Source organism: Panthera uncia, chromosome C2 (assembly GCF_023721935.1).
Source record: "Panthera uncia isolate 11264 chromosome C2, Puncia_PCG_1.0, whole genome shotgun sequence".
NCBI classification, from domain to species: Eukaryota; Metazoa; Chordata; class Mammalia; order Carnivora; family Felidae; genus Panthera; species Panthera uncia.
Window position 1 is genome coordinate 59251335 of NC_064810.1, and position 26609 is coordinate 59277943.

General features: G+C 40.5%; 1 protein-coding gene, 1 long non-coding RNA gene and 1 pseudogene across 2 annotated transcripts; 1 reads left to right on the forward strand and 2 right to left on the reverse strand.

Moving 5' to 3' along the window:
• Nucleotides 1–107: 107 nt before the first annotated feature.
• Nucleotides 108–23013, forward strand: QTRT2 (queuine tRNA-ribosyltransferase accessory subunit 2). Its single transcript, XM_049629415.1, has 9 exons — nt 108–295; nt 4250–4470; nt 6177–6232; nt 8440–8516; nt 10369–10581; nt 16007–16206; nt 18349–18500; nt 20806–20923; nt 22547–23013. The coding sequence occupies exons 2-9, from the start codon at nt 4271–4273 to the stop codon at nt 22776–22778; spliced, it is 1248 nt and encodes a 415-aa protein (XP_049485372.1). The 5' UTR covers nt 108–295; nt 4250–4270; the 3' UTR covers nt 22779–23013.
• LOC125921765 (60S ribosomal protein L7a-like) lies at nt 12487–13354 on the reverse strand (annotated as a pseudogene).
• LOC125921770 (uncharacterized) lies at nt 17534–26609 on the reverse strand. The gene is made up of 3 exons (XR_007457490.1): nt 26541–26609; nt 22518–22823; nt 17534–17757 (listed from the first exon to the last, which is right to left on the reverse strand). It is a non-coding gene; the product is annotated as an uncharacterized LOC125921770 (long non-coding RNA).

The following is a 26609-nucleotide window of genomic DNA, read 5'->3' on the forward strand; positions in this document are numbered from 1 at the left end:
GGCAGGCGTGGGGCGCCGTCGAACTACCACTCCCAGGAGGCTGTGCGCAGGCGGAACAATTTAGGTCGGTAACCCATGGCAACGGCAGCCGTCCCGCGGCCTCACAGTCACCGGAGCTCGCTTTAATATTACCTTTGCCTTTTACTGGCGCGCGGTGATGACGCAGTGCTCCCTGATTGGCTCTACATCGGAGGCGGTGGTTCAGGGGTCCGAGAATCCTGCAAGCCGGACACGTGGTAACGAACTGCGAGGAGTTTGAGGGGTCTCAAGGCCAAAAAAGTTGGGAGTTGTGCAGGTAAGTCCCCCCTTTCCCTGAAAGAATGGGGGCTACTGCGGGTGGTTGAGTCGCGTCGCCCCCAGAGGCTCACTGATTGTGTTGCAGTAACTGTAGTTGTACTTCTGTCATGTCTCTCCTTCCCTTTTCTGGCTCTTCTGATGGATCTTGGCTTCTCTAAATCCAGATTCTCCCAAATCCTGTAAGCTTCACTTCATCTCTGAGAGAAAAGGGCCTCCTTTCGACTGCCCTCTGCTCAAGAATGAAGTTCTCAGCCGGAAATGTTTCCTGGACGGCACAGGGTACTTGGGAGGGTTGGGAAGATCTCGAATCCTTGAGCTCAGGGCTTCGCGAGGTCTGAGGCCACTGGAGGCATGGAGTGAAGAAAAATCCATCCTTATTGATTGAACTTAGACGTACCCGGAGACGTTACCCTCTAGGATACATGGGTTCATACAGGCAGGGTGGTAGGCTTACAATGGGAGCTTTGAACCCTGCTTTGTGGCTGACCTCAGGCAACCTGTTTAAAACAGCGCGGACCCTTCATTAACTCATCGGCAAACTAGGAGTGATAGTACCTAACTCACTGGAGCGTTGTAATGATGAAAAATCAACGTAAACATAGCGCTTTGCCAGGAAACATAATGTAAAGTAGATTAGAGATGGTGGAAATGAGATTAGGGGAGCTGTGTCCTCAGACTTTGGCAGAGATCATAGGGCCTGCTCTGTAACTTGAGTGCCTGTCACAAGGGTGATGGTTGAATAAATTGTGTCACATCCAAACTATGTAATATCATGAAGTAGTTATTTTAAAAGAGTAAGTTAATTCTGTGTCTCTTCTTCAGGAAAGATACCCATTTTCTCCTGGGAGAAAAGCAAATTGCAGAGAAATGCATACAGTGTAGTGTATTTCCATTTTTTATAAAAAACATCCACTCCCATCTATGAGTACGTTTAAATGTTCTTATGAGTATGGAGAAAGGTTGCAGAGGCTGGGAGAATGGATAAAGGAAGAGAAGGGAAAACAAGGACAATAATAAGAACACTATAGCAAAATGGAAAATAGGACTATAAAATTGTATGGTAACATTACAGTTAATGTGTGAACATTGCACATGAGTATGGACAAGATGGGACTCCTAATAGGCTACCAGCCTGTTAGAGTACAACATCTAAAGCCAGACTTCGGTGATTTAAGTACTGGCTCTGCCACTTTGCAAATGGTGACTCCGTTAGCCTTCAGTTTTCTCATGTGTAAAATGCATTTAATAATCACATCTGTCTTATGAGGTTGATATGATGGTACGTTTTATCAGGGTTAATATGTAAAGGACAGTGTATGCCCAGTAAATGTTATTTACTGAAGTTACTATGTGAAATTGTTATCTTATATTGTGATTCCTGACATATTTCGGTTTACTTCTACCATCTTATTTTGTGTTTTCTATTTTTGATGAGCTTTTTGGTCTCATCTCTTTTTTGCCTTTTATTTATAGCAACCAATTTTTCTTTATCATCTCCCATCCTTCCCCAGTGAGTTCAGAAATTATGCATTCTGTCATTAATCTTTTAATGGTTACTTAAAAAATTTTTAACACACATACTTAACAGTTTTACATTATTCATTATCTCTCCCCTCCTCCCAAATTGTGTAAGGATTTTAGGGTACTTTTCCTCTGAATAGTCTCTGTCTCATCTTCTGTTACTGTTTTCTAGAATTTTAAAGCCTATCATTTCTGTGTGTCTTTCTGAGTCAAGTCAGCGCACCATATTGTTTGGAAGTCCTTCAGAATTTTTTCTAGGCATATACAAACATTTTAGAGTGTATGTGTACATATGTGTTTATAAATATGTATGCAGTTTTTCTTTAACAAAAATATGTACTCACCTAAGCTTGTCTCAGCGTATTGCAGTCATCTGTCCATGACAGTCTGTAGAAAATTCATCTAATACACATTTAGAAATCCCTTCTCTCCTGAAGGAATGCTAGCGGTGGAGGGTGGTGTGGGGAATGTGTGGCCCTGGAAGCATTAGGACTGGTATAGTACTGCCAGAGGTGTGGGGAATTTTTGTTAGCCCTTGTGAAGGCACAGATCCATTGACAGCTTATCAGTTGTCCTTAAAGCCATAAAGGTTTTTCCTTGAATCATTTCCAAATGGTTTTTATAATGGTTTTTCCTTAAGACTTTCCCAAGAACTCTGTAGAAGTGAAGTGTGAATGTATATTTAGAAAAGCATCACACCACAAATCTTAGAAGATTCCTACAGTGAGTGACCCACACGGAAAGGGTGATGAAGGCAAATAAAAAGCAGTTGATATTTTGGAGTCTGTTGGTTTGTTTCTTGAGAAATTTGCTTGGTTTGGTGGATTATATCCCTCCCAAAGCATTTTTTAAAAACATATATATGGGCGCGCCTGGGTGGCTCAGTCGATTAAGCGTCCGACTTCGGCTCAGGTCATGATCTCACGGTCCGTGAGTTCAAACCCCATGTCGGGCTCTGTGCTGACAGCTCAGAGCCTGGAGCCTGTTTCAGATTCTGTGTCTCCCTCTCTCTCTGCCCCTCCCCTGTTCATGCTCTGTCTCTCTCTGTCTCAAAAATAAATAAACGTTAAAAAAAAAATAAAAACATATATATGAACATGTATATGTGTGTATTTGTATTTACATTACTCCATAATAAAAACTTTTTGTATTTGAGCCCCTAGAAAAAGGATGCACTTATAAAAATTACCATAAACTGAACAGTGAAAAGGAAGGTGTGGTTCTTTTTCTTCCAGCTCTGGACAAAGTTGTGTGTTATTTTTTTAAATGTTGATTTCCAGCTGAAGGTCATTCTCTAATGCTTTCTTTAGAATTTTTAATATTTGTATCCATTCTCACAATACTGAGAATCACTGACAATAGCAGTTTTATCTATTACAATACTTTTTCTTAAATGTAGCTGTCTACTTTTCCTTGTTTACTTTTTTCTTTGGTGACATGTCGATTTTTGATCATTAGGATGGGTGGACAAGATCAGGCTCCAGGGTTTGCCACACAAAAGGACCAGGGACTGGTCGCCAAGATCCCTGATAAAAGTAGTGTTAAATTGCTTATGAATTGCATATATGCTCCATGTGGTTTCTCACCTCTATTTGGACGCAATATAAGAACAAATTGGGAGATAATCTCACCTCTCAGAGATTATCTCTGTTTCTCTTTTGATGTATATTGTTCCACGTAGTTTAATAAACACCAGGATGCTGATTTGGAATGTGCCTTCTTCATTTTTTTTTTTTTTTTTTTTTTTAGTGTTTGTTTATTTATTTTGAGAGGAGAGCACGCATGCACAAGTAGAGGAGGATCAGAGAGAGAGGGTGAGAGGAAATCCTGAGCAGACTCTGCCCTGTCAGCCTAGAGCCTAATACAGAGAGCTTGATCCCATGAACGGTGAGATCATGACCTGAGCCGAAATCAAAAGTCTGACACTTAACTGACTGAGCCACCTCAGTGCCCCTGGAACCTGCTTTCTTTATGTAACAACATGTTAGGAAAAATTGCTTAGCACTCTCTCAAATTAGAAAAAGAAAAAAATGAATCAAATCAGTAATCAGTATGGCTTACATAGTGTGGCCTTCCTCTATATACATTTTAAAGGCTGAAAGTTAGCCTTTGGTGAAAAAGTGCGCACTCTTTCCATGATTAGTCTTTACTCCTGTCCTTCTGTTTGTTTGCTTTTCTTCAGCACAGACAAAAATTCCGTGACTGAATTTAAATACGGTTGATGTCATCATTTTGCTTTAAGACTTGGAGAAGGTATCTTATTCTGTCCAGGTCTTTTCCCATTTCTTTCTTCCTGCTATCTAAAACAGTTGTAGGCTAGAAGTAGTAATAAATATGCTGTCATTCATCATCTTGTAGGTTACTTTCTTTGTAAAATGCTTAGCCTTTAGATGTCATGGAACCCCTGAATGTACTGTTCTTTTCTTATCAGGACCTGGAGGAATCCCCCAGAATGAAGCTGAGTCTTACCAAGGTAGTTAATGGCTGTCGCCTAGGAAAAATAAAAAACCTGGGCAAAACAGGAGACCGCACCATGGACATTCCAGCCTGCCTTCTGTACACCAAGACTGGCTCTGCCCCACACCTGACCCATCAGACACTGCATGCTATCCACGGGGTTCCTGCCATGGCTCAGCTTACACTCTCCTCGCTGTAAGTGTTAGATCTGATCATTTAAGTATCAACTCTGGCAGCAGCTTAGATACCTTAATAAGGTACAGCAAAGAGAAAAGACTTTTATATAAATGTATAATTTATTGTCAAGTTAGCTAATATGCAGTGTATATGGTGTGCTCTTGGCTTTGGGAGTAGATTCCCATGATTCTTCACTTACATAAAACACCCAGTACTCATCCCAACAAGTATCCTTCTCAATCGCCAGCATCCATTTTCCCCGCCCCCTGATGCCTGATCCCCCACTCCCTTCCACCCTCAGTTTGTTCTCCATATTTAAAAGTCTCTTATGGTTTGCCTCCCTCTCTGTTTGTAACTATATATATATATTTTTTTTTCCTTCCCTTCCCCCATGGTCTTCTGTTAAGTTTCTCACTTCCACATATGAGTAAAACATGATATTTGTCTTTCTCTGACTGACTTATTTCACTTAGCATAATACCCTCCAATTCCATCCACGTTGTTACAAATGGTAAGATTTCATTCTTTTTCATTGCCGCGTAGTATTCCTGTGTGTGTGTGTGTGTGTGTGTGTGTGTGTGTGTGTGTACACACACCACATTGTCTTTATCTGTTCATCAGTTGATGAACATTTGGGATCTTTACATAATTTGGCTATTGTTAAAAATGCTGCTATAAACATTGGGGTACACGTGCCCCTACAGCACTCCTGTATCCTTTGGATAAATTCCTAATAGTGCTATTGCTGGGTCATAGGGTAATTCAATCTTTAATTTTTTGAGTAATCTCCAAACTGTTTTCCAGAGCAGCTGCACCAGTTTGTATTCCCATCAACAGTGCAAGAGGGTTCCCTTTTCTCCACATCCTCGCCAACATCTGTAGTTTCCTGAGTTGTTAATTTCAGCCACTCTGACTGGTGTGAGGTCGTATCTCAATGTAGTTTTGATTTGTATTTCCTTGATGATGAGCAATGTTGAGCACCTTTTCATATGTCTATTAGCCATTTGGATGTCTTCTTTAGAAAAATGTCTGTTCATGTTTCTGCCCATTTCTTCCCTGGATTGTTTGTTTTTTGGGAGAAAAGACTTTTTTGATTATATGTACAAAAACTTGTAGATTTTTAGAGTGAAATCAGAGATACCAAATATTATACATTATCTGACCCTAATCTGGAAGCCACAGGCCAGACCTACATACCAGAGCTGCTTCACTATTCTTCTGATCCAACCGTGCCAGTATGGTGGCTTTCATTGCCATTACTCCCAGAGGTGACAGGCAGGGAATGCTAGGTAAGAACTAAACTTAGACTCTAGAGTCTGTCTTCATGTACCAGCCTCAAACTTTTCCCTTTATCTGCATATGTACTTGCTAGTACTATTTTATGAAAACAAAACTAATGGAGTTAAATCATTTTATGTAATGTACATACTGACTTTATCCTTCATTGAAGAACATGCTATATGGTGAAATAACTCTGCAATATTGTGTTAATAATAGGGGAGGAAGGAAATCTGGGTATTGGAAGCACTTAATCTTTGCCAGTTTCTGTTCCCACAGAAACACTTGTAAAATGAAGACCTATGCTCTGGCTAATGAACACAGCCTAATGAGTTGGGACTCTTGAATAATGGCATGCTTTGTTGTTCAACACTACATTTACTGTCAGCTGTTGCATAGAGTATCTGTAGGACAATTCATTATGTATTTTTCTGTTTTGCTCATAGGGCAGAACACCATGAGGTCTTGGCAGAATATAAGGAAGGAATTGGAAAGTTTATAGGTAAAAATTGTTATTTGTGTTTGTCTTGTGATGTATTAATTTGAAGTTTGGAGGTGCTGTTGACTGATCTTTCATTCAGACACTTACTTATTCATTAATTTAATGAGCACTTATTGGGCATCTGAGAACCACACATTGGGGATTCAAAGATGAATAGCAACAGTTGCTTCCCCAGTGGAACTCAGAGCCTGTCTGGGATAAAGATTAATAGGTAATTGTAGTAGGATGCAGTGACCGCATTTGCAGTATTAGGAATATGTACATGTACCATGAGAGCCCAGAGAGAGGAGCACATAATTTGCTGTAGGGGGTACGTGTGGAAGGAGGTCGGACTAAAGAAAGGATTCTTGAGAAAGAGGATGAAGGGGTATCTCAGCTGAGTCCAGGAAAAGTAGGAGTTACCCAGGTCAGGAGGTGGGCACAGTGGTGGAAGTACACACGTGTGGGCAGACACACCAGGCACAGAGCAAAGACCCAGAGGTAAAAAGCTGCATGAGACATACCTAAGATTCAAAGCAGTCTAGCATGTTTGAGCCTAAAACATAATGCAGAAGACCAAGTGTTTACCTATAGCTATATTTTCATGTTAATATTTATTATCTTTTGTTCCAGAAATAGGATTTTATATGCAAATGTATGTGTCCATTTGTTTGTAGGAAAGCTTAGCAGTGCCAGCTTGAGAATCCATTCTTCTGTAGACAACTTTCTCCTGAAGCTTTCTCCCAATATCTAAGACTCACATAAGTGAATGAAAATTTAGTTTCCATCGGTTATTCAGTCCTCTGGTTCTGAGGGAAACTTCATGATAACTTGGTGGTAGTCACAAGGCCTTGTATTTCAGTAGAGGAATTTATGTAATGTTTTCCTTGGACTGAAACCAATTTTAATTTTTTTTTAACGTTTATTAAGAAAATTTTTTTAAACATTTATTAATTTTTGAGAGTTGGAGGGAGACAAAGCATGAGTGGGGGAACGGCAGAGAGGGAGACACAGAATCCAAAGCAGGCTCCAGGCTCTGAGCTGTCAGCACAGAGCCCAACGTGGGACTCAAACCCATGGACCGTGAGATCATGACCTGAGCTGAAATTCAACATTTAACCAACTGAGCCATCCAGGCTCCACTAACGTTTATTTTTGAGAGAGAGAGACAGACAAAGCATGAGCAGGGAGGGGCAGAGAGAGAGGGAGACACAGAATCCAAAGCAGGTTCTAGGCTCTGAGCTGTCAGCACAGAGCCTAACGTGGGGCTCAAACTCAAGAACCATGAGAATCATGATCTGAGTCAAAGTCAGACACTTAACTGACTGAGCCACCGAGGCGCCCCTAGACCGAAACCAATTTTAAAACCAGCTTTAAAGTATACAATTATAAATATATAGTATAAATACATACATATATATGTATTATATATGTAATTAAATATATAATTGAGTGAAAATAGCTAAATAAGCTTTCTAGGGATAACCATACTAACTGAAATTATGGAAATAGGTGGAGAACTGCAGAGTTGTTTTTTGTTTTTGTTTTTATTTTTTAGTTTGCTTTATTTTCTGGGTCTTTTTTCAGTGAAATCCTTTTTTAAGTAAAATGCAGAGTTGCATATGAAATTTAAGCACATATGGTTTAGTAAGCACTTTTTTGGATTTTTTTTAATGACAATATTTTTGAGTAAACAACCTAAGAAATTGTCATCTTGAGTCAATGAAACTTACTGAGAATTTGATCCATTTTCAATATCCTGTAGCTTACCTGTAATTCTGCCTCAAGGTCCCATGTTGTGGGATGGCTTGCTTATTAATGAGATTACCTTTTGACCATATTGTTTTATCTTTCCAGTAGCTAGTTCCTTTGGATGGTACCTAGAATGAACATACTTGATATCAAATTTTTCTTCAAAACAAATCAAGTAGGGTCAATGTGGCCCTAAACACTTATTGTATCTCATACTTCAAGATGTACTTTTTTTTGTAGCAACTCATTGGTCATTGGACATGAACCTTTAATTCTTTTTTCAGATGAGTAGGTTTTAAAGGTAACTTTTTCATTCATGTTGACAGGCCTCTTATAATTCTGAGATCGGATATGAACAGTTTACTATGTTTAGAGGTGCTTTATCCATCAGTACACTTATAAAGCTGCACTCTGTTACAACACAGTGTAATTGTTGATGTAAGTGCTTTCAAGAGTTCTTTTCTATGTCTATACAGGCATGCCAGAATCGCTCTTGTACTGTTCCCTGCATGATCCAGTCAGCCCCTGCCCAGCCGGTTATGTAACGAACAAGGTGTGTTCTCAGAAGGGCCTCCAAGGCTGCAGCTTTGTCCCAGATAGTCAGCCTATTGTATCCCTCCAATGCTGGATCCCACTGTCTGGGCTGCTAGCCCATTCCTGACCCCTTTATACCTTTTCCTTATTTCTGTGAATATAATGGGAGGTGTGGTTTATAGGAATTAGAGTAGGGCTGCCTGTGGATGGAGTTAAGGTAAGGAATATAGATCCTCAGCATTTTCATTGTTGCAAAAAATTGGGGGATGAAGGAAGGTCAAGTACATGGCGAAAAAAAAAAATTGCTATGATGGTAGAAAGCAATAATTTTTTTATGCCATGCTTTATTTGCAGTTTTAACAACCTCAGGAAGTGCTAGGGAAGTTGCTGATGAGTGTTATCACATGTATAACTATATATAGTAGAGTCTCAGTGTAATACTGCTTGCTTTTAGAACAGAATTTGAAAAAGCTGGGTGCACAGCCAGAGATTTTAGCTAGTGAAGAACAGTATCAAAAGGACTTCATTACAAGTTTCACCTGAGACATGGCACATTGGTCTTGTCTCTGAGGACTATATTCTGGCAAGGCCTCGGTATATACTGCTGCTTTACAAATGCAATTACTTTTCCTGTACCCACTTTATTGATGTCAACAATATCTGTTAATCTTGACTAAGTATTTTAAATTATTCTTCTGCTTTAAACTTTATTTTGTAATTTTAATCCAAAAGATGATATTTTTACTTCTGTTATCTACCCCATTTGTAAAGGAAAGAGGATTTATTTAAACAGTGTTTTGGTTTTTTTTTTTAAATGTTTATTTTTGAGAGAGAGGGAGAGACATGGAGTGTGAGCAGGGGAGGGGCAGAGAGAGAGGGAGACACAGATTCTGAAGCAGATTCCAGGTTCTGAGCAAGCTGTCAGTACAGAACCTGATGTGAGGCTCAAACTCACGAAACATGAGATCATGATCTGAGCCGAAGTTGGACACTCAACCAACTGAGCCACCCAGGTGCCCCTAAATAGTGTTCTTAATTAAGCCTTAGGCCAGAATAAAAAGATGTATGTGGCTTCCCCATTTATGTCCTTGTCAATCTCTTCTAAGAAGAAAGATATTGTAGAGGAAGGAGTAACCAAAAAAAGAACATTATATAGAGATGCTTATGTATTATCTGACTTACTTTTTTTATCTGTATCTAACTCAAGCTAGTAAATACTTACTAACCTTCAATAATATGTAAGGGTCTAGACTAGGCTTTTGGGGTACAAACATGAATTGAGATATTCTAGTCAGAGTACTTATAAAAGTACTTATAAGGTACTTATAAAAGTATTTCTCATGAAAGAAATAAGTACAAATTACTGTAAGAGCTTAGAAGAGTGAGTGATGGATTATGCCCAGATAGGTTTGGGAAGCACAATACAGTAGATGATATTTGAATTCTGTCCTGAAGGATGCATAGTATTTTACCAGGCAGAGAAGAAGGGAAGGGCATTTCAGCCAAAAGGAACAATGTGATCAAAGACAGAGAAAGATTGAAGTCTGTGGTGTATTTAGGAACAGCATGCATGGGGTGGGGCCTCAGAGAATAGAAGACTGGACTAGAGAAGTATAACAAAGAATTCTTGGGGCTAGCTCAGAAGCTGGCTGTGTGGCCACCAAAGGGTTCTCTAAGAGCTATAAGGTCCTTGGAGAATTGGAAAATGGTGCAGGAAGCTTCTTCTACTCACCATATCTAGGATATTGAATTGCTACCATATCTCCATTTGTAAAGAGGAATTAAATTCACTATTGCTTTACCATTTTATTATTATTCTTTTTATTTGCATTTTGTTCTTGCTGATTCCTCATTATTTTGTTCCCTGACAGTCTGTGTCGGTGTGGGGTGTTGGGGGACGAGTCGAAATGACTGCTTCCAAGTTCATGGCAATTCAGCAGGCCCTTCAGCCAGACTGGTTCCAGTGCCTCTCAGATGGAGAGGCATCTTGTGAGGAAGCAACTTCCATAAAAAGAGCCAGAAAGTCTGTTGATCGATCACTTCTATTCCTGGATAATTGTCTCCGGCTGCAGGAAGAGTCAGAGGTAAGGCTGTACCGCTCACCACTCCTTTCTGTTTGAAACTGTCCCTTACTTAGGTTCCTTTTCTGCTCCTCCTCCCGCTTCTCTGCTTCTCACTTCCTGGTCTCTTTTACTCTCCTGTTTTCTTTTCCTGAACCATAACTATTCTTGCTCTCTAGGATTCTGTCTTAGGCTCCTTTTCAACCCACTCTGGATTTTTTCCCTGGGCAGCTTTCCCTTAGTTTTAATTGCTGAATAATTCTGAAATTTCATGTATAATCAAGATCACTCTGCTTAGCTTCAGAATTGTATAAAGTGGACTTTAGCCGAGTTGTATTAGAATATCCCTCACATGCACCTCAAACTCAGAGTAACCAAACTCAGTATCTGATCTCCTCAAACCTCTTGTTTTCTTCTGTTTCTCGGTTTATAGCAGCCACCAAGTTCCTCAGCCCAGAAATTTGAGTCTTTCAAGGCTTCGTTTAATACCCAATTTAATATCCAACTGTCCACTCCTTCTTGATTCCTAGGAATCCTTCTTGGTTTCTAGGATCTGCCTCCTCCTCCCCATCCTTATCACTACCTTGAGGCAGAATAACCTCATCATCTCTTATGTGGGCAGTTACCTTTTAATTATTCTCTCTGTCTCTGGTGTCATTTCCATCCAATCCATCTTCAGCCCTGCTGTCTGAGAAGTCTTCATAAAACACGAATATGAGCCCATAAGAACTTCCTGAAAAGAATTTAATGACTTTCCATTCAGTGCTTATGTGGCAGGGACAGCCTGCTGTGACCTGGCCTCTGCCCACTTCTCCAGCTCAGGACTGGCTGCAGCTGGCACTCTGGACCTTCTCAGTCACTTGCAGTTCCCAGCAGTGTTACCCTGTGTCATTCTGCTGTCGCTGTACATGGACTTCCTTCTGGGCTGTTTCTTTTTTTCTTATCTCCAGTCGTATTCCTTCTCTTGCTTCCAGATCCAGCTCATTCCATTACAGTCATTGTTCTAGGAAGCTGTCCCTGACCCTTCCGGGAAGTTCTGTTCATCCTTTGCCACCCCTTTAATTTGTATGTGGCCATATTATATAGCTCAGGTTATATTGTAGTACAATGATTTCTTCACGTGTTTGTCTTTATTACATTGTGACCTCCTTAAACTCATTTTCTGAGCATCATTTTTGTCTCCATCATGTAGCAGAATGCCTGACATAAGGAAGCCCTCGATAAATGCTTGTTGATGGTAGCTGGGTATGACAGGGTAGGGAGGATGTAGCTGTGGCAGGAAATCAGAGATCCTGGGTGCAGAGTGAATGAAGTTCACTAGGAGAGAGCAGAGCTAGTGGGAGAAGAGAAGGTGTGACCACAGGGGAGAATTCAAGCATTGACACCATTGATGTGGAGGAATCCTGAGCAGTGGTTAGGTCCCACTGTGGCAAAGCGCATTGAGTCTGAAGAACATTGGTATCTTAAGTGTACCAATAAAAAATGTAATTGGCTACCAACGTTAGTGTACATGAAATGATTAGAAGAGACCTTAGTTGTCATTCTGAATAGAACGCTCAGTATCTGCAGTAAGAGTTCAGCGTGGGGACATTGCCGTGGGTCCTAATTGTTAGCGTTGCTCACTAGCAATTGTTTTGAGCTGGTAATTATCCTTGTAGGATGAGTAATGTTTCCATGAGTAGAAAGGAGGACAGGGAGTGTGACAGCATGATTATTAGAACAGCTGGATGAGCCTCAAGCCCCTCTTCCATGCTAGTCAGCCTTACCATTTCACATTATTGCTGTGTGTTGGTCCCTCTCTCTATCCCTATAATCATGCTATTGTCTTGACATGATTATTACATGGTTATTACTCTTACATGTGTCCCATTTTTTTCTTGAAAGGGAACTTTTTAGTACTATTATGTACAGGAAAAGCAACAGCACACACTTAGCCCAATTTGGTGACCAGTTCTTTAGCCTTTGCCTTTTCCAACTTGGCAATGCAAACCACTGACTTTGGACCCAGGATGTTGCCTCCCCAGTGATGGCGGACCTCATCATATCTGTCATTGTAATTGGTCCTGATGGCTTCCAGCAGTTTAGCCAGAGCTCCTTTGTCTTCTGAGTTAACCTGTGTGAAGGGACAGTGGTGCAGGTCTTCCTGTGGACCAGATGCCCCACCTGGCCTTCCTCTTGATGATACAGTATGGAACTCCCATCTTAGGACACACGGCAGGCAGGAAGACAACCAGCTCAATGGGACCCATATCATGTGCAGTCACTACCAGCTGAGCCATTTTGTTTTCCGCCATCGTGGTAACAGTATTAGCCCCAGCTTGAGGGACGGGCAGCCTCTTAGTGGGGACATCCCCTATGTTGGCAGCTTTCTTAGCCCAGGCCTACAATCTCTTTCTTCTCTTGCTTTGTCTGGTCTGTATTTGTGGGCCAGCTTAGGCGTTGAGTAGCTGTGTGGCCATCCAAGACCAACGTCCTGAGTGGACTAGTTAATTGTGGGAGGTACTTTTAGACGTTTATAGAGAAGAGCCCTTTGCCGCTGCAACTGGATATAGTTGCAACTGGACAAAGTGGGTGAGGTCCCTTTTGGGCTGGATGTCCTATTTGATGCCAAAGTTCTTGGGCCTTTTCTGAGACTGGGAATTGACCACCTTCTTGGCCTCCTGCTTCTTCATGACAGCAGAGGCCAGAGCCACCTTCTTCCCCTTAGGCTTCTCTCCTTCCAGCATCTTGGATGGCTGGAGGAGAGAGCACCTATGTTCCATTTTAGATAGTAAGTTATATGATTATGCTTTTTACATCCATGAAAGGAGGTTTTCCAGATAGGGCTGTGTCAGTCATGGAAAGGGGCAGGCCTGTGTAACTGCCTACTTTGTATGTCTGCATACCTCTTTTCCTCACTGGATCCTCTTACTCTCTCTCTTTTTTTTTTTTTAATGTTTATTTATTTTTGAGAGAGAGAGAGCATGAGCAGGGGAGGGACAGAGAGAGAGGGAGACACAATCCAAAACAGGCTTCAGGCTCTGAGCTGTCGGCACAGAGCCCAATCTGGGGCTCAAACTCACAAACTGTGAGATCATGACCTGAGCTAAAGTGGGATGCTTAACCAACTGAGCCACCCACGCGCCCCTGGATCCTGTTATTCTGAATGCCCTTAAATACTTAAATACTGTTGCTGGCATTCTTTTCTTTATATATTTCCTAGGCTAGGGATGGCAAATGGGTTTCATCCCAAGGTGCTTGGAGCTGTGCCTGGGTGCAGCAGGAAGAGAGTTATCTGTCAGCCATGTCTGCCATGGGGAGTGGCAGCAGCATGCCAGGCATCTGCCGTTCTAGCCGGGCAGTCACATTTGTATCACACATGTCTGAAACTTTAGGTCTGTATACTTAGCGGCTGATACCTCAAACTCACAATGCACAGAACAGAATGATCATCTTGCCTCACCCTCCACTGTTTTCCTAGAATTTTCTATCTTTGCTCTTCTCATCCTCTCTCTGGACTTCCAAAACAGGAGCTAGGAGTCATCCCAGACTTTTCCCCCTCTCCTTGGGCAACTAATTGGTCAAGTTTGTGGATTGTACCTTCTGATGAGTTTTCAGATCCTGCCCCTCCCCTTCACCCACTGCCACTGCTTTAGTCTGGGTCCTCTTGGTCTTTCATCTGGATTATTAAAGTTGCCTCCTACCCATCCTTTAGCCATATTCACTCTTAATTCGTTTCTGTACACAGCAGCCCAAGTGTTCCTTCTGTTTGTGTCCCTCTTGCTTAAACTGAGAAGTGAAATTCCCTTTTCACAGCAATCCAGGCTCCTTCCCCATTCCTCTCTTCTACCAGAGAGCCACTGTCAATTTGCATTTTTCCATGCAAACCTTACTTTTTAGTTGCATATACATAGCGTTTACATATATACATGACTATATGGGGTTCTTATTGCACGAATATGGTCATATGCTCAGAAGTGTGCTTGTTTTGTTTAGCAGTATCTCAGAATTTCATTTCTTATCAATGCCTATGTTGCTGTATCCACTGCATTCTTTTTAAAACACCTGAGTAGGAAGACACTATGAATGTATCATAATTTATTTAGGCGTTTACTCTATTAATGTATACTTGTTTCCAGTTTTTCATTATTCTAAACATTTTGTGAATATAGCTTGGTGCTTATGAATGAATATACTCGTAGGAGAGATTCTTATAAGTGGAATTTTAGGACATAGGATTAAAGCATCAACATTTTGACAAGTTTTGTTTCGTTGGCCCTCCCAAAAAGCAGAACTAATTTCTACTCTTCTTTAGTTATCAGAGTATGTGTCATTTCTCTAACACTTTTTCCTCCACTGTGTCACTATCTGTCTTTTAACAATTTTGTCAGTGTGATGGGCAAAAACGGTACCTAATTGTTGCCAATTTGTATTTCCCTACTGGTGAGGTTTAGTTAGCTCTCCATATGTGTACAGGGCATTCACATTTATTTTTCAGAAGTTCCTATTCACATTCACATATTTGCCCAGATGTCTGTGGGTTGTCATTTCCTTAGAAGGTTTGTTGGAGGCTTTTCTATGGTATAAGTATAGTATGGTATCTATTCCAACAAGCAGTGAGTTCTCCTTTGCCTCTCAACTCCTTTGTTGAGAGTATGCTTCACTAGGGAAGTTTTGATGATTTTGTACTCAAATATGTTAGCCTTTTTGGGTAAGCTTTAGCTTGCTTAGGTAGGCCTTTCTTACCCTAACATTATAAAAACTTGAATATATCTTTCTGATACTTCTATAATTCTGTTTTTATGTTTAGATTATAGGGCCCTGTGAGATTTGTTTTTGAAGATGGTGTGCAAAGTAGTTTTTAGTTTTTCGCAAATGGACAGTTAGTTCCCAACCGTACAGTTCTTTTCTTTTTTTAATGTTTATTTTTTAGAGAGAGAGAGACAGAGAGACAGAGAGACAGAGTGTGAGTAGGGGAGGGGCAGAGAGAGAGGGAGACACAGAATCTGAAGCAGGCTCCAGGCTCTGAGCTGTCAGCATAGAGTCCAACACGCGGTTGAACCCAGGAACCGTGAGATCATGACCTGAGCCAAAGTCGGACGCTTAACCCACTGACTCACCCATGTGCCCCCCAACCATAAAGTTCTTAAAGTCATCTCTAAGAGACTTGGAGGTAACCTAAATTGTACTTGCTCGGTGTTAATTTAATCTAAGCTCAAACATGACTATATGTGCTTATTGCCTCAGTTTCTACTCAGTCTTTTCTTACTTATTTGGGTGGCTTTCAAGTTGTGGTTTTTGGAGCCCTAAAGGTTCTTGGAGAGGAGGGAGTATCATCCTCCTTTCATGCTTCAGCTGTAGCAACTGCACTGAGAGCTCTTCTATCTCTTGGTCTTCCATGTATAGTCCATTTAAGCGAAGGTTTCCACTACTGGAAACAGTTAAAGCATCCAGTCTTTTCTTCCTATAGGCCCTTCGGAAAAGTACCATCATTGGTGTGATTGAAGGTGGAGATGTGATGGAGGAGAGACTGAGGTCAGCACGAGAGACAGCCAAGCGGCCCGTAGGTGGCTTCCTTCTGGATGGCTTTCAAGGGAATCCCACAACCCTGGAAACTAGACTGTACTTGCTGTCATCAGTCACTGCAGAGCTGCCGGAGGACAAACCCAGGCTAGTGTTCAGTTAGGACGCAGGCCAAGTTTCGTGGGCTTCAATGCAGGGGTGCTGGTGATTGTGTATTATGCCGAGTCTCTACATGGGCATGTCTTTTGATGAACTGATTATGCCTTTTCTGGGCTGAATCTGCTCAGGCTGACTGTGGGAAGAGTTTCCATCACAGCTGTCCTGCCTTTGATTTCAGAATATAGACGAGGACAATTGTCATGTGAACTAGTTTATTTGATCCTCATAAGGGAGGGCAGGTGTTATACTGTTTCCCTTCATTTTTGTGCCAAGTGCAAATATTCTTCATTATAACATGGCCCCTGGGGACAGGAATAAAGTCATATAGGACTGTGGCCTTAATCAAGGGAAGTTAAGGACAGATCGGGGGTGCCTAGCAGAACGAAGGTGGGCTGTAGTAATAAGAACCTGGAAGAAGTTCTTAGATTTGAGGCATGTAGTAACTGCCATTTTTTTTGAAATCAAGGGTACTGGCATCATTAATAGGGCTAGTTCTTTCCATAAACAGGATTCAGTATGTACTGGTGTAGAGAGGTGATCTACAAGATTTAAAGCTAAAAATCCTAAGGTTCTGAGTACAGCTGATGTCTTTCTTATTATACTACCGCCATTTTTCTTTTTGTTTTGTTTTGTTTTGCTTTTTAATCTCTAGTTTTTTGTCCAACGTGGTGTGAATATTTATGCTTTTTTCCCTACACACCTGTTTAGAGGTTTGATTATGGGATGCTGCTTTATACCTCTCGGGCTGTTGGATGCTATATAGTATATGTAAATTTTACCACTTTAAAAAAATCCCAGGATAATTTGCAATAAAGTGTATGAATCTTATGGACAGCGTGATGAATTTTTACACATGTATACAGCCCTGTAACACAGAGTTGAACAGCCAGAACCACCAACCCTTTGCCAGTGCAGCCAGAACTTCCCCCATCGTTTTAACCTGGTTCTCTTGTGTTCATTGTTCTCCCTCCTGTGATTATCTTGTTCTGGTGCAGATAACAGTCCAGCACTAGTATTTCCAGTCATTTTCTAGACTTCTTTGAGCTAAATGCTCACAGATGTCTGTTACAGGATTTGAGTGCTGGGATTGTTTTTCATCCTATATGTGTGTAGAAATGCCGTCTTTAGTTGGAGAGGAGTTCTAAAACATTAGTTGAAGGAAACTGTAGTCATATATATAAATGTTCTGGTTGTTTAATATTACATAAGATTTTTTTGGACTTCTCTTAGAAATCAGGGAGTCTGTTAGCTTTTCTCTGCCAGTTCATAAAAGGGACTGTGGGTAGAAAAACAAAGAAAAGCAGCCAGCCAGCCAACCCTGATCCAGGGTGTCTCCCCTTCTTGTTTTAGTGGCAAAACCTGGTTGAGTATGATTAACCCTCCCAGAATGCCTTACCCATTACCTCTGAAAATACCACCTCATTCCATGTAGACTTTTTATTAATGGAGAAAATACAAAGAAGAATAAAGCCAAATAGAGTTTTAGATCCTGTGGGCAGAGTTCAAATTCTGAGAGCGCGAGTTGCTTTGTAAATGAACCTATGAAGAATACAACAGATAAAAATGTCTTTGTTGAACCAATTATAAAAAAGAAACTATAGGTAAAATACAGTTAAGGCATGGAAAGTATTTGAGGGGGAAATAAAGCACACAGCTTTGTACTTTTTTTTGTTTTTTAATCTTTTAAAAATTGTGAAGTATAGTTGACCTATAGCTTTGCACCCTTAAAAAAAATCTGTGTAGTGGATAGATAGACTGTAAAGTTCAGTTGAAGACTAGGGAGGCTGTTCAGAAGGAATTGGTGGGGGAAGGAAACTAACTTTTACTGAACTTCTCTTTGGGACTTGAAACTCCTCTGTGTGTTTTTACAGTTAACTCCTTAATCTTCGCAACACATCTGTGAGCTATGTATTATGCTTTTGTTTTTAAAGTTAGAAAACTAAAACCCAGAATGGTTAAGAAACCTCCCTAAAGTCACACAGTAAGTAAATAAAGGGCAGAACTGGGATTCGAGCCCAGGTCCCTCTGCTGCCCAAGTCCTGCATTCTTTCCACCACACCTTATTATCTGTTGCCTGCTACACAGTCTGGCATTGTCCTCACGTCAGTGTTCCTACTGTTGTTTTCACAGGCTCATCTGTGGAGTCAGCCGGCCAGATGAGGTGCTCGAGTGTATTGAAAGAGGAGTGGACTTATTTGAGAGTTTCTTCCCTTATCAAGTGACAGAGCGGGGATGTGCCCTGACTTTCAGCTTTGATTACCAGCCGAACCCTGAAGAGACGTGTAGGTTTTCTGAAGTTAGTCTCTGTGATAGCCTCAAGTATCTTCTATTTCCTCTTCATTTTTGGCTTGAGTCACAAGCCAGAGATATGTGCATACTGTAACATCAGCCTTTTATAAAACTACATTTTTGTTTCTTATCTATACGCTCTGGCATGTTGGCACACAAAACCCGGTCGGTTCTTAGTGCTATCCCTGTAGCTCATCAATTATTTGGAAGTGATTTTATAGTGAGCAGAACCAAGAAAAACAAAACACTTTCTATTAACAATTTGAAAAAAGAAGTGGATAGTGATGAAAATCTAAGAACAGAAAACCTTTTAACTGCTTACTAAAAGTTAATTCAGTTTTTCACAAAAGAGTTCTTGTCTGCTTTTTGCCAAGGCCATGCTATCAAAATACAGAAGAGTCTTACCCCATCTGATCCTAGTGTCACTTTCGCTTTTTTGGGTTTTTCACAGAGATGTGAAAGCTGTTTTCCTCTGCTAATATTGCTTTGAAGTACCACCATCTTCTTTTATTGTTTAGTTAGAAGTCAAGAAAATCAGTTCCAGAGTCTGACATTTAACTGACAGTAGGAAAAGAACTAGGATATGGGCTACGGGCGTCGGGCTGGGGTCCCAGTTTCTCGGGTGGCTGTTGCATGCTCGGTCTGCCCGCTGGCCTTCGCAAGGGGCTCTCCCTTCCCGCTTCCTGCTGTCCTTTGAGCTCCTCCGTCACCACCAGCCTTACATTGAACTCAGGCCAGAGACTTCTTAAAGGTTCGCTTTATTCCCCAGAAGTTATTAAAATTTCATCCAGAAGATGTTATAGTTTTATAAAGCAAACTAACCATTAACCGAAATTGAATTATTCTGGAAACAAATTGGTTTGTTCAAATTCTTATATATAGAAGGTCAGTTTTACTGTCTTTTAAACTGACCAGAATATAATGTATGCTGATGAAAAAGCATACCACAAACTCTATAAGTGTTCATTTACAAGCTTAATTTTTTCCATAAAGACATGGATAACTGTTATTCTGTACCATGAATATATAAAACTGTACAAAGAACCCGATACTGAATTCTCAGGAACACACAAGTTCCTTTTTGGCTAGAGAAAGGTGTTTCTTCATGATTAGGAAAACTGAAACAGTTTGAACATTTTCCATTAAAGTATTATTAATAATCATATTTGTGTATGTGTGTGTATAGTAAGTTAAAGTCTTTTGCCAATTACAAAGTGACAATTGCAAAGGAGTAAAAGTTGCCTGTATAGGAACTAATATAGTTCCCCCTAGTGACAAGAATTTTGCAAAAAGCCAGGGCGTTGTTGCAGTTTTCCACATCGGCATACAAATTCATGGCAGCAAAATTATAACAGCCTCAATGCTGAGGTCACTTCTCTCTTTCCTTTGATCTGGACAAAATTATCTTCTTAGTGCTATCTGTTTATTCTCCTTGGGCCAACCCTGAACTTGTTACTACTCCTTCCCAGTAATACTTCTCTGCTTGCCCCTGTTCAAGACAGCTGGCTCTTTGCAGAGTAACTGGTGTTTCTCTTATAAATCCAGGAACATTCTTTTCTAAAGAGTTCAGGGGAACAACTCAAGTCCCCATTTAGTTCTGGATAATCTGAGTTCCTTCCAGGGACTCCATACAGAATACATAAATTAAAACTATATTCTACTTTTAATCTATTTGGAACATAGGCAGTTACAAAGCACAATTTGCATGTACATTTTGATGAGACATAACTCCCAACACACACATAGATTTCCACCCGCTTGCAGGGGCTCCTGGGTGGCTCAGTCGGTTGAGTTTCCGACTTCGGCTCAAGTCATGATCTCACAGCTGGTGAGTTCGACCCCCGTGTCGGGCTCTGTGCTGACAGCTGGGAGCCTGGAGCCTGCTTCAGATTCTGTGTCTCCCTCTCTCTCTGCCCCTCTCCCACTTGCATTCTGTCTCTGTCTCTCAAAAATAAATAAACATTAAAAAAAAAAAAAGATTTCCACCCCCCTCCAAACACACACACACACACTCCCTGTTTTCTTAAAATCATTCCTTGACAGTAAGATTATATATTACATACTTGTAACCATAGTTTGCTTAGACATTGTTGAATCTCCAAGTTTTGATAATCTAGAGAATGTCAGTGATCATCTTGGTCCATATTACTACTTTCCTTGTGTCATTTCCTTAGGATAAATTCTCATGAGTGGAATTATAGAGTCAAAGGGCATAAAATAGTAACTAGAATAAAAATCTCCCAATGGCCACTCTTTATCTGATTTTCATTCAAGACTTTTTGTTGATTTGTCCTTTAGTATCACAACAAAATGGGACACAGGAAGAAATAAAATACGCAGATCAAACAAAGAAAATTAAAACAACCAGTTGCAACCAAGAAATTACATCATTTGAAATTAATCTGAAGGAAAAAAAGTAAGGAATTTTTTTAAGGTTGGATTTTGATGTCTGACTTTTTAATTTCAGTCTGTTTTAAAAGTTTATGTAACTGTTCCCTTTTCAGTTTATGACTTCATAAAATATTTATAGGTGGATATTATTTGGGCCTTCTCAAATTCAGTTCCAGAAAAACTTTTTTTCTGCAGATGAATTTGTGTACTTTGTCTTGTCAGAAAACCGAGGCTAGATAACTGTTGTTTTAGAAGAGCTGTCAGAAACATTAGGCCAAATACATTGTCTGGTGTCTTCTACTCTTTCCAATTACTTTAAATAATGACAGAGCAAGATAAAGATTTCAAGATAAAAAACAACAAAGTGTTTAAATTCTAAGGAACTTAGGTCATCTTGGTTATATACAGATTATAAATCTTAATAAAAGATTTCCCTCTATAAAGAATGAACTAAGAGATCTTGTAACTTTGTATTTGGCCTAAAGTGGTAATTATTAGTGAACCAGTGAGGGGGTTTTCTGTGAGTTTGGTACTCTCACTTCTGTGCTGGAGTGTTTTTGGTCTTATGTAAAGGAACACTCTAGGGATTCAGACTTACTTATGTCTATCTGGTAATAGTACAGACTTGAAAATTTATGAAAGAATATGAAAATCCTAGGTCTAATCTATATTCTACAGGGGCTTCTTGATTGTAGGTCTGAAATGGTGATGTTTACCACATTTAACTTCTTGGAAAATGGCCAAGGAGATTCATTTCTGTTTTTAAAATGCTAGGGTAATATAAATGGGTTACTACTAAAATTCCCTTACATTATAGATTTAACTGGAAATTGTAGTTTTCTTATTGCCAGCACTAGACCTAAAGTTCAGATCCTAGCACTGCTCTTGACTCTGTGACCTTGGTCAAGTTGTTTAACTTAAGAGCTGATAAAAAGTGACACATGTAGTGCTTAGTATGTGTCCAGCAGTGTCCAAATCCTTTGCTATATCAACTCATTTAATTCTTGCAATAAGTCTCTAAGGTAGGTACTGTTATTACACTTATTCCCATTACAGATGAAAAAGTAAAGACACAGAGGGAGGTTAAATGACTTGCCTGAGTGAGTTGAGCAAGGCATCAAACCTAGGTGTGGTAGCTCTGAGGCCCTTCCTCTTAACTCCCCCCCCACCCCTCCCCGCAGGCAGAGATTAAGTGAGACAGTCTTTGTCAAAGTGCTTTGTAAACCACAGGAATCTATGCAAGTGAAAGGTCATATTGTGTCTTCGGGTCCTAGTTCTGGTGGCGAGTGGGAAAAAAGTATCATTCATCAGAACAGCGTTTGCTATCATTGTGTGCCTTTGTAGTTTGCTATCATTGTGTGCCTTTGTAGTGTGACCGACAAAGCTCAGCATGAGGGAGTGATCACGTGACTCTCCTGATGCTCCTGTGTAAGCCTCAGTCCAGGAGGTTATATCTGTCAGAAGAAGACTCCCGAGTCTCCTGACTTATGCTCTGTGTTAACTTTTCACTTCGTTGTCATCTTAAGCAGGTGACCGGCACTACATTTGCCAGTGATGTTATTAACTATTGGTTATGTACCAGCAGAATAGACAGCAGATTTCTTATATTCCTCACTTACTGGAATATTGTTGTAACTTCCTTTCTCAGGTACCAGGAGGACTTCGATCCACTTGTGAGAGGGTGTTCCTGTTACTGCTGTAAGAATCATACTCGTGCATACATCCACCATCTGCTGGTGACCAACGAGCTATTGGCTGGAGTCCTGCTTATGATGCACAACTTTGAACACTATTTTGGTTTTTTCCACTCCATCCGGGAAGCACTAAGAAGTGACAGACTGGCACAGTTGAAAGAGCTCATCCGCAGGCAAGCGTCTTGAGACCTGGCATACACAAATCAGACTCTTCACACTGAGACTGCCCCACTGTTGTCACACAGGAAGAAGAGAAGGAGAAACAATCTTAGCTTTAATTACGTGTATTTGAGAATAAGGTCTATGCAAATAAGGAATGTTTGTATCAAACTCTGCCTCCATGAGAAAGGAGATTTCATATAAAGACTTAAGTGACCCCAACTGATCAGAAAGAATTAAACCATGACCTTTAATATTTCAATGCTAACTTTTTTTTTTTTTTTTTTTGAGAGAGAGAGAGCGCATGTTTGCGCATGTGGGGGCAGGGGCAGAGGGAGAGAGAGAATCTTAAGCAAGCTCCATGCTCAGTGCAGAGCCTGATATGGGGCTCGATCTCACAACTATGAGATCATGACCTGAGCCAAAATCAAGAGTCAGACACTTAACTGACTGAGCCATCCAGGCGCCCCTCAGTGCTAACTCTTTTAGTCAATGGAGATTCGTTTAGTCAAAGACGAAAGCTTTAGATGAGAAGGGACAGCCTTGAAGTGGGGTTGATGAGATTGTGTGGGTTTGTTGAATTGGATTAGATCTGGAAAGGAGATGATTGGTCATGAGCAGCATGACTTCTGTAGACATATGGCTGTTGACTGTAAAAGGCATCTAGCTGATTTAAGAGCTTCCTAGTTTTAATTATATTCTCAGGGCCCTCTTGGACACTTCTGCCTTCCAACCTGCCCCAGTACTGCAGTCAATCAGAAAAGTTCTTGGGACTTAACCAGGCTCACATCTTCATGGAATGTGGGGCTCACACATTTCTCCTATGATCAGTTGGCCCAGGATACACTCTTTCATTTGACCACGTTATCCATATGTGACTTGTCTATGTCCATGCAGTGGCCTGTTATGAGCCGAAAAGTTTGCCCAGATGTTTTTGTCTGGTCATACAGATCCACTATGGTCTACCCTGGGCTCATTAATAGTCTAAGCACATAACAAGTGTAGCCCCATCACTGTACATCACTCACTATGTGCCCACTTGGATGGAGCCCTGGCCTGGCAATTACAAGATTGGGTTTCACTTCTACTCAGCTGTGACACCTGAGCAAATCACTTAACCTCCCCTTGCCTATTTCCTCCTGAACGAACAGGGGCAGGTATGGTGGATAGCACCACATGACCTTCTAAAATTCCATCCAGCTCTGATGATTGGGGAACAAAAAGTTTTAGATTGGAGGCAGCCTTCTTGTGTCCTGGTTTATTGATCACTGTTGGCCTGGTGAAAAATGCAGTGGGCAAAATGCTAGAATCAGGCAATAGTAGAGAAGTTTGCAAGCCTAGAAAGAGGTTAGCCTGTGAATTCTGAAGTGCTTGGTGAATTGGCATCAGATCCTGAGGCTGTGAAATCTTCTTGGGGCATCTCTGATTCTATGAGTTTTCTGCTCTCACCAAAAGAGTGACATTCATGTTGATGGTGCGACAGGTAATTTTCATTTTCTTTAGGCTTTTCTATATTTGTCATGTTTTCTGTAAGAATATATATACACTTGTGTACACACACAGTTTTTGTAAAAACAACAGAACCAAAAAGATGCCTTTGTTTTTATAGGAGCATGAAATATATTTGTTTTACATTATTAGAATATATTTTGCTGTTTGTTCATTTCAGTGGGCATTACTGAACATTGTGTTTAATTATTATGTGGTTACTATATGTTTATGTGTTGGGTATCTATATGTTTTTCTTTTATTAATGGTTTAGGAAGGTTCGTAGCATTCCTATAATCTCTCTGCCATGAATGGCAAGGGTACTTATGAAAGAGTTTCTGCTCTCAAAGAGCTGATTGCTTTGAAATAGATTAGACTTATTCATATGTTTGTATTCCTGTTCAATGTCAAATCCTTCGTTGGAGGAATATTAATAAATATCCCAGAATCCATATAAAATTTATGAGTTTTATTTATGTTCAAAACACTGAATATTCTCCCCAGCATTGTTCATTTTTCTGGGTCTTTTTCTTATTAGCACATTTGAAAAAAATGTTTCTTTCCTTTAATGTAAGTCTATTAAAGTCAATAGCCAATAAACACTTTTAATTAAAAAAATATACTGTCTTCTTTTCTGTAAATAGTAGTGAGTCTATTGAACAAAATATTAAATTTCTATGATACTAGAAATTTTCTCCACTGGAAAAAAGATTTTTTTCTACATTTATTTCATGTGTAGTCATTGTTTTAAGGGCACTTAACGCTGAATGCAGAATCCAAGGAGATTCAACAATGTACCTGTCTCTTTAAATTATATAATTAGGGGCCTTAAGACCATGCTAGCACATTAATAAAAATAATAATAACCACGACCTAGGGAGCATTTTTAATGTACCAGGTACCTTTGTAAGTGCTTTCCATATATATCTTGTTGACCCTTAGAACGAGGCCGTGAAGCGCTGATATTATTATTCATCTGTTAAGAACGAAGTTTCAGGAAGGTTGAGTAGCCTGCCTGGGGGCCTACCAGGCATTTCTGGAAGGTTGAGTAGTTTGCCTAAGGGCCTACCACTAGTCAGCTCCCAAGTTAAACTTCAGCGGCATCTGACTAAAACTCTGCGGTTAACCATTACACTAAATAGCTTCTTGTGACTTGCCCCTGGGTTGAGGGGGCTAAGGGAAGGGAGGAGAGAATAGAAGGGCCGTGTGGCCTGATGTATGGGGTGCTTCTGGAGCTTCACTGCAGCCCAGCCCTGGCTCCCACTCCTCCAATGGGGAATGGCCGATACCGGCCTATGTAGTCCACAGTCCCATGCTGGCACCTGTAGGTGCTCAGCGTGGGTTGCCATTCCATGTTCCCCAATTCCTTCAGCCCCCAGTTTGGGGACTCTAATCACGTCCTGAATGGCGTTGAAAGGGTTGAGGTCTGTGATCAGTTCAAGTGGACTCGGGGAATCAATAAGAGTCTGAGGTGTCCTAGATATCTTGGGGGAGCGATATGTTATTCTCTGGGAATAAAGGGAAAAGATTCTTCTAAAATATTTTTTAAGCCACATACTTGTGTAATTAAAGCATTTTAATAAAAATTTCAAACAAAGATCATCAAAAGGTCAAGATTAGAGTGTGTAAGCAACTATCTTATCCAGGATGGTTTTTTTTTTTTTTTTTTTTTTTTTTTTCCCTGTCCAGGCTGCTTGGAGCTCACTGAGAAACCACAGAGTTAAATGATTATCCTGTGCCTTCCTGATTAGAAACAGGCTGCTCTCTGCAGTTTGATTAGTCTCGCTCATAGCTATGGGATTACAGCTTATTAAAACTGACAGTGCTATGGAGGGCAGGGAGCCGGGAAGGTCAAACTTACATGCTGAGCCAGCCACCAGCAAGGCTCTGCCTTTACCTGAAGGTTTTGTGTAATTGGCATTCATTTTAATATTCTTTTTCATTTCTTTCCCTTTTTTTTCAGCGTTTGGGTCTCATCCTCATTTTACTTACACCTTTTCTCTCCCTTCTTTTTTGGGAGAGTCCCTGACTTGTGACCACATGACCCAAATAACAGTGGGGGAAAAAAATCGAACCCAGTGTAAGCAACGTAAATTAGGGTAACCATACATCCTTGTTGCCCATAATAGCCCTGTTTTGTGTCTGTGCGTCCAGGCATAATTACCAACGGCACCCTCTTTTACCCTCAAAAGTGCCTTAGTTTGGATGACAAATTATATGGTTACCATAATGAGGGATAGAGATGGTCAGACCAGAGAGCAGGTGCTTTGCTTCATCTAAACTGGAACAGCTGCTACCCACCTCTAACCAATCGCTGCTGTGGATCCACTGCTGTCAAATCTTCCAGTGTCTCAGCGAAGACCCAAATCT

Bases quoted from the DNA above. Each gene is read 5' to 3' on its own strand.
- QTRT2 (XM_049629415.1), top strand. From the start codon at position 4,271: ATGAAGCTGAGTCTTACCAAGGTAGTTAATGGCTGTCGCCTAGGAAAA. The intron at 18,501-20,805 runs GTAGGTTTTCTG...TTTGTCCTTTAG, and splicing joins GCCGAACCCTGAAGAGACGT to TATCACAACAAAATGGGACA. The intron at 20,924-22,546 runs GTAAGGAATTTT...TTCCTTTCTCAG, and splicing joins ATTAATCTGAAGGAAAAAAA to GTACCAGGAGGACTTCGATC.